This window comes from Asterias amurensis, chromosome 18 (genome assembly GCF_032118995.1).
Source record: "Asterias amurensis chromosome 18, ASM3211899v1".
Taxonomy (NCBI): domain Eukaryota; kingdom Metazoa; phylum Echinodermata; class Asteroidea; order Forcipulatida; family Asteriidae; genus Asterias; species Asterias amurensis.
The window spans coordinates 4793755-4802364 of NC_092665.1; the positions used below are offsets into that span (position 1 = coordinate 4793755).

At 39.9% G+C, this 8610-nt stretch overlaps 1 protein-coding gene across 1 annotated transcript in view; it reads left to right on the forward strand.

Annotated features, from left to right (window-relative positions):
- LOC139950929 (uncharacterized) overlaps positions 1–8010 on the forward strand; it is a 43103-nt gene extending 35093 nt beyond the window's left edge. Inside the window, exon 2 of the mRNA XM_071949768.1 lies at positions 7463–8010. Within this exon, the coding sequence (XP_071805869.1) occupies positions 7463–8010 (548 nt within the window). The remainder of the gene's footprint in view (positions 1–7462) is intronic.
- Positions 8011–8610: the final 600 nt, after the last annotated feature.

Sequence of the window (8610 nt, forward strand, 5' to 3'; positions counted from 1 at the left end):
GCTTTTGAACCTTGGAAATAAATTATCGGTTCTTGAACTTTAATTTCATATTTCAAATGGCCATTATCTATATCGGTACTTGTACTATATCATCAACTTCACATCAGTATTTTTTAACACCAACTAATCTACTGTGAAGTTTTACAAAAAATGGGACTCTTTCAAAGTATTGTGCCGAGGTTAACTGTGCATTTTACTAAAGTGGTAAACTATGTCGGTAAATTTTACACTTTGTTTTGCTGTTACGGTTTTACACTTTGTTTTCTTGTTACGGTTTTATGAGGAGTTGTAATAAGATTTGTTAAAAAAAAAAAAATCACCTCGAAAAACTAATAGTTACGAAAGCCCTCCAGAAAAAAACAACGATGTTTAAATCTGTGATAACGGCTTGATTCGTCATAATGGATTCACCAACGCCTCCCCTCCCATCCCTACCCCCCGCTCTCCCCGCGTAAATAGCGGATGGCGTATCAGCGTTACAAATCCTTAACGATTGAATGTGCATACAATCTAATTACATACACGTTTTGATGATTCCGTAATGATGGACTGTAAATTGTGATAACCGAATCAAAATATCTCTCATTGACATGCATGGAGTATTTACTAAATTACTGGGCCCTCGACTTATTCAATGCTATTTATTTATTCAACAATCTTCTCCTGCATTTACAGATATTTTTTTGTTCATAACAAAAAGTAAAACAATGGAAAAGGGGAGTGGTACGAGGTCTTAAGCGTTTGTCTAAAATCAACAGTATCTTAGGCCCCGTTCCCACTGGACCCCGCGTTAATTTGCCCGTAAACAAAAGACTAAGCCGAAGGCGGGCCGGGTCCTTCATCTACGACCACGACCCCGCCAGTTTGAAACGAATGTTCAAGACTATGACTTAGCACAATTTATTCTTACTAATATAGCAAAGCCATTTTTGGTTTACATGAATAGGCCCAAAACAATTGGAATGGACTTGTAAGTTCAAACTTGTGTTAAATAAATCCTTATCAAAGTTTGTATAAATCTCTCATAATATGCATTTGCAACTTGTCTGTACTCTGAATGTAGCTGGGGGCAAATGTGTGTAAACACCTTTTGTAATATTGTCAATGACCAGTGTTCACTCTTGCTGTATCTCAACTATGCATAAAATAACAAACCTGTGAAAATTAGAGCTCAACAGGTCGTCGAAGTTGCGAGATAATAATGAAAGAAAAAACACCCTTCTCACACGAAGTTGTGTGCTTTCAGATGCTTGATTTCGAGACCTCAAAATCTAATTCTGAGGTCTCCAAATCAAATTCGTGGAAAATTACTTCTTTCTCGAAAACTACGTGTCTTCAGAGGGAGTCGTTTCTCACAGTCTTTCATACTGCCAACAGCTCCCCATTACTTGTTACCAAGTAAGGTTTTATGCTAATTTGAGTAATTAACCGAAAGTGTACACTGCCTTTAAGCACATTTTTGACGATTTTGAGATTTTCAATATATGAACTAATCCTTTATGTCAAAGAAACTGCCCAAAATGGGGACAGAATCTCCGGGGACAGATTTCCATGAAACACCGGCCCAAGGCGGAATCCTGCCATAATTATTTTTTTTAAACAAATAAAATGACTTTAATCTCATCCAAAAGTTCATTTGATTGTTTTTGATTTTTGTGGTTTGTATTGATTGTTTTTGCTCCATTGAATATTCTTGTTTCCCAAAAGCATTTGTGCGTTTCGGTGGTAGTAGACTCTGAGAAAGCAAAGAAAACATTTGAAAATCAGTTTAAAAATACCCTTTAAGGGCAAAGACACATTAATAGGTAACTTTCAACCACTAGTGAGTCTTTCCACTTGGTGTATCTCAACATATTCTTAAATTAACAAACCCGTGAACATTAATTTGAGCTCAATTGGTCGTCGAAATTGCGAGAGAATAATGGGAAAATCACTCCCGTCGCACAAGTTGTGTGCTTTCAGATGCCTTCAGTTTGAGACCTTAACAACTCGAGAAAATACTTCTTTCTAAAAAAAAAGGTTTCTTCAGAGAGAGCCGTTTCTAACAATGTTTTATACAATTAACATCTCTCCATTGCTCATTACCAAGTAAGTCTTTATGCTAGCAATTCTGTTGAGTAATTACCAATGGTGTCCAGTGCCTTTAATGTTGCTCTGTTGGTGGCGCACTCTACTATAAATACATTGTCATTGCATTTCCATTTCGGAAAAACACACTGAGTTAGTGTTAGTAAACATATACTTCAAAAGAGTGGAAGCACGAAAGAGATCCATCTGAACAGTATCTATATTGCGTACACAGTCCTTTCTTTGATAACAAACCTGCACTTTAACTCACAATCATCAGGGAAATACATCAATTGAGCGGAAATAAAAGGAAAACGGCCAGGAACTTCAGGAAGCAATCACACAGTGCAACCCAGTAGGGCGGATATACATGTAAAAACACCCTACCATTAAAGCGTGTACAAATTGAGCTCCATTGGTAACATACAGCCTCATTCAAACAGTGATAGAGTAAGTCACTGCTTTCAATCAGTGACTTTAAACACATACATGTAGTGTAGAGTTTTACACCATTGGCATCCATTCAACATACAGTATCATTCAAACCAATGCTAGAGTCACTGTCATAAATCAGTGACTTTAACACGGTATTGACGCACAATTGTAACATACAGCCTCGTTCAAACCAATGGTAGAGTAGGTCACTGCTTTCAATCAGTGACTTTAACACGGTATTGATCCACAATTGCAACATACAGTCTCATCCAAACCAATGGTAGAGTAAGTCACTGCAATAAATCAGTGACTTTAACACGTATCTATGATTGGCTGCTCATCGACTGTCAATCAAACCCGAAGTAGACTGATGAGAACTTCAATGGAATTACAGCAGTATTTAAACGCGCTGCAGCAGCAGCAGTGTTCATAACAACTTTGCATCAGAAGAGAGGAACTGAGAAGGTTTGCACTACAAGAACACATCATCAAGGTAAGTGTTCCTCATTCTACTGCCGGACTGAGGCTTTGGCTTCTAGATGCAAGTATAGTGGGTTGAATGTTAGCCTATTGCAATGTGCTTGCAGTTTTTGTTCCCAAAGGGACACCACTCGATACAGCTGATATTCTCATGCAGTGGTTAGGTCTCTTCTCTTCTAAAGCTCTGCCATCTTAGTGAACTGTGGTGGTACTGTGATTGTACACAAACATGTGCACCCAGTTGCAGCTCCCTTTGAAACCATGCCGTAATTTCCTAAAGTTTTTCTCGCGCTACTTGCAGAAGTCTGCAATAATGTATTGTGCAAAACTGTTGCTATATTTTTCCACCATTGTCAATACTTTTACCGCAAGCGACGTTCTGCTCGTTTACAACATTGTGTAAAGAATGGTAACAACAAATGATGAGATTGCATTGTTGATTTTACATTGCATTATTTTATAAAAAATGTTTGTTTTTTGGGTTTTTTTTTTTTTATTATGGGTGGGGGATATTTCAGACTGAACATTGTACAATATGAGTACCCTACAAGGTGTTGATTGTCTTGTTACAGCAAGGGGCAACCGAAGCAAGGCGGGTGTGCCGTTTGCTCCAAATGTTTACAAAACTCTTTAACCGCCACTATTTATGCGACAGTTGTTCTGTATTACCAGGGTAATTGTCTTGTTTTGAGGCATTCTGTTGCACATCTTGCAAGAATGTTACAACATAATTGGCAAAATTGACACAATTTAAACTTTAACAAACAATGACTAAATTGATGGTACGCATCAGCAAGACACACCGTACAAAACAAGTGTTTGTGTTATGTAACAAATTTCGAACGCGTCAAAGGGTTAAGGTTAAACACGTAACACTGTATAGGGCCCATGAGTTGTGTTGTAAAACATTGGGTTTCGCCCATTTTCTACATCAAACTTAAACACTGGTGCGATCAGCATAGTTGATGTGCTGAACACCTTTCAAAACGCTTCTTAAACACATTCTTAACATAAAGTAAACGGCTGATGCGTCAAACTAAACGCACCATAGTAAAAACGAAACGCTTGACGCGTTTAGTTTGACGCATCGGCCGTTTATAATGGACAGAAACCATTGCTTTCAACACAACTCATTGGCCCCATACACTGTTGCGTGTTTACCATATACACCCTTTGACGCGTTCGAAAACTATTACAAAACCTACAAACTTGTTTTTGTTTACAGTGCAGTTGTTGTGCGTTTTACAAATGTCTTCACCCTTTAGGAAATGTGATTGTTTGTCTTTGTACCATTTTTTATGAACAGTTTTGTGATTGAGTCGGTCAGCTAATTAATCGCCTGCAGTTTGTTAGAAGCACCGTTATTGCCATGATGTATAGCTTTTTAAGCGAACAATCTCTGTTCATACCTCCTGCAAATGCGAATGCGAATATTTACAAATTTTGACGTCACAAAATCGCAACGTTTAATTCGCATCAGTTGAAATGTGTTAATCCCTGCAAAAACAGGGATGTGGCTTAAACATTCGTATCCCATTCGCGTTCGCAGGAAGTACGAACAGGTCTATATAATGCCGATAATTTATTGCTTGCATAGCTGCGCTGAAATCATCACTTTTGAAAACGAGGTCATCTCAAAACTAAAGTCTTGTCAACGATTTCTTCAAGAGTATTATCTCGACAACAGTGTCCCTGTTTTTTGGGGTCGAACAAGTCATCGGCCTGATGCTAACTGGCTCACACTATGACAAATAAGGGTTACGGCAAGCAACGTCGAGCTGCGTATTGCAATTTTGAGTTTACCACCAATCAACGTGTTTTGCCGTCAATTGTCGCTGACGAACCCGCTAGCGACCGAAGACGGTCGAAATTATCAGTCGTGTCCGTCGGCAAAGTTGTGACAGCCAACTAAATCATTGTGATTGCGTTCAGATTTCGTTGGAGAACGTAACCCTCATTTCCTTGGCGTAGACGGCCGCAATTATCAGTCGCATGACATTTCCATGCCGTGCGATTCCGCCTATTGACCCAATTCACCTGACGTCATCATCAAAATAATCTTGGAGGCGCCAATTTGGTGCTCATTGTCAACGTGTGTTGTTCAGAGAAGTGCGCTATTTCGGCGACTCTGCGTTTACACGTAAATCTATTGGCAACCAACATGGTGAGCGTGGCATCAGTCGCCGCGTGTGACGCGCGTGCAAGTGGTCAATTGTCGTTTTGAGGTCGTCACAATTTCGTTGGTAGTCGTTGTCTGATGATTGGATGACCAGAATATTGTGAAGAGTGGGAACGCCAAACTCGACTGTTATACAACCCACACACAGACGGTTTGATGTCGGCAAACGAGTCACGTCATCGTCGCCACAACCCACTTTCATCAGCCGCCGTTCCTTGCCGCCACCCAATCCGCTGCCAGCCGTGTGACCCTTTTCCTGTTGTCGCTGAAGGTCGTTCCCTCCCCGTCAGCTAACAATGATTTTTCATTTTGGGCTTTTTGCCTTTACTTTGCCGCCAACGTCTTGGGATTTTCACTCTCGCCACTTTCCGTTTGGCTTTTGCCCCGCTACTATGTAAGCCAGCCTTATTAAAAGTTGGCTTACATAGTAGGGACGGACGCGACTAATTTTTGCAGCCGTCTGCGGTCTCTAGCGGATTCGTCAGCGACAATTGACGACAACACACGATGAATGGCGGCAAACTCGCAATTGCGATTCGCAGCTAAACGTAGCATGCCCCCTAATCGTCATAGTGTGAGCCAGCCTTAACAAAGGAGCAAATATAAAAACAATTGTGGTTTGTTTTGAATTAAGTTAGCTTTACTCTCGGTTCTACCCTTACTCTGTACTCACAGTAAAATGTTTTCTAGTTCTATTTTGTGCGAAACTATTTTAAACATTGCTGGCAAAAAGGTAAATCGTGAACATTATGGATTAATAACTCAGTTGGAGATCGCCGAAACAATATGGGTCCAAGGTTCACATTTCACTTTTGACAAAATGTCTTTGCTCAAGTCAAAATCACTTTCTTTAAGAATGAGATTCGGAATATATTTAGTAGAAACTACGTCAAGTCGATCAACTCAATAAGTGACCACGTACAGCTTTGAGTTGATCCGTGCTGAACGATACGCCAAACTTGAACTTTACCAAGTCACCAGCCTAGACACCAAACGTCTTGAAAGGGTACGTTGATGTAGTCATGAGAGTATGTGCAAAATCGGCTGGAAACTCAAGAGTGCTGTTTTAGCTACAGCCACACATTTTTGTTCAAGTCAATATGTTGTCTGGATGGTTCCAAGTCACACCACATGATCGCCGGCAACGTATTGTGTATCATTATGTATGGGTCGAAACTGTGATGTCTCAAATTAACCTTTCAAAAGTAACACATTTGTTTATAAAGCCAACCTCCATGTTTTTTCAGGCATTTCTTCTAGTATAATAAGTATTAATTAACCAGTTTCCAGGTCCCGAGATGGCCTGTGTCACAAACGGACCATTTCGCTGCTCGGCTCAAATTACAACATACCTTTTATCGTTTGCACATGTAGAGGGGCAATCCAACGAATAATAAAAAAAATAATAACATCGAAGTATCTTCCAACAAGGTACCCAATTGGCGCTGAGTATATACAAACTTTCAGAGTTATTCAAATGATAAATTCTGTGAACCAATTATTTAGCACCTTATAAGGGTTTACAAGGTGCTACGGCGCATCAGCAGCCACAGCCAGGAACACCGAGGCGAGCCCTTTTTTTCTTTTCGATAGGTGCACTGGGATATTTAACATGCGTTACACAACACATGTGACCAACGGCTTTACGTTCCATGCGAAAGGCGAGGTTATAAGTGTCACGACTCGGGAATCGAACCCACACTCTGCTGATCAGAAACACCAGAGTTTGACATCGGTGGTCAAAACCGATCGGCAACGACACTTCTGTTTATAATATCACTTATAAACAGTTTTAACACTCCAAAGACGTTCTCATTAATTGTTAAAAAAAAAAAACATTACATTTTTTCATTTACCGATTTAGTTCAACAAACTTACACTATTATTCAGTTGATCAACTAATGTGCAGTTTGATCTAATCTGATACCTTACGGGCGAATACATAATAAAAGGAGAGGATCAACTAAAAATGATCAACCCTACCAGCTACGAAAACACAATTGCTATAAATGTTGTTTTTCTTACAATTTTTACAGATGAAGATTACGTTAGCAGTGGCCATTGTTTTGGCTTTTATGCAAGTTCAGTTCTTGTTGGATACAGCTGCAGTTTCACCTGATTCGGGAATGACGTGTAACTCCTGCTGTCAGGGCCCAGCCGGTATACCAGGAATCCCTGGATCTAATGGGAACCATGGTCAAGGACTTGTAGGCCCCAGAGGTGATGCTGGCTCTCCTGGTGAGGTAGGTCAACCCGGGGTTAAAGGAGACAAGGGGTCAGATGGACTGGTTGGTGCGCCAGGCGCTAAAGGGGATCATGGACTGAAGGGAGAGCAAGGAGTCGGTCAACAGGGCAGAAAGGGACTTCGAGGTCTGTCTGGGATGAATGGTCTGAAGGGGGAGAGAGGTGAACCTGGACCAGCTGGACAGACCGGTGAAGCAGGTGAATGTAGTACGCGACGGTCCGCCTTCACTGCAGTGAGGAATACTGGCTTCAACCCTCCATCCCCATGGGATCGTCTGCCCTTTGAAGAGTTATTGTTTTCAGAGGAAGGGACTGATTTCAACTTGAATAACGGCACGTTTACGTGTAGTGTGCCTGGGGTATACGTATTGATGTTCTCAGTCTTAAAAGTATCAAGTGGGTCTTACCTATGGATCAGGCTGCAGAAGAACGGTAACACCATTGTTACAGGGGGTGTAGACGATGCAGATTATCATAAAGTGAGCAACAGTGCAGTGATTCCCCTGCACTATGGAGATCAAGTTTACTTAGCTGTAAACGGTCAAGTATATAGTGACTCTGATCATTACACGTCTTTTACTGGATTCCTGTTGTACGAAATCTAAATCAAACATAAAAACACACGGAAACGTTTTAATGTTTTAGACAACGATTTAAATAAACTAATATGCAACTATATAGTTTGTAAACATATATTAATAATAATAATGAGTTAATTGGGGAAAATCGAACGTGTGTTTAGATGAATCGATTAAAATTACTTTATTATTAATTGTTTTTTTTTATTTGCAGGACAATAAGTATGGAAAAGGCGTTTCATTTGAACACTTGATTTTGCAAACGTGTATTGTGACAAAAACTTTCAACGTGTTTTTGTCACGTAAACAGTGCTATAAATATTCGTTCATCCCTTTTTTGATTTTTTTGGGAAAGTTTGAAATTTCTGCCGCCTGTAATTCCGTCTGAGGGTGCAATGATGAGTCCTTGACACGACTCTACAGCTTTCATTTTCCATAAAATGCAAAATGAAACTACGCAAAAAAAACTGACAGTTTATGAAACAGTACATAAAAACAACTGTAACTTCAGATTCCTTGATACAGACTTAGACCAATAATTCATTGTGGCTGCCGATTGTGCCGACAATTTTAATTCAAACATTTTAAATTGGTGGAAAAAGCTTTACCCTGTTGAAGCAATAAAGA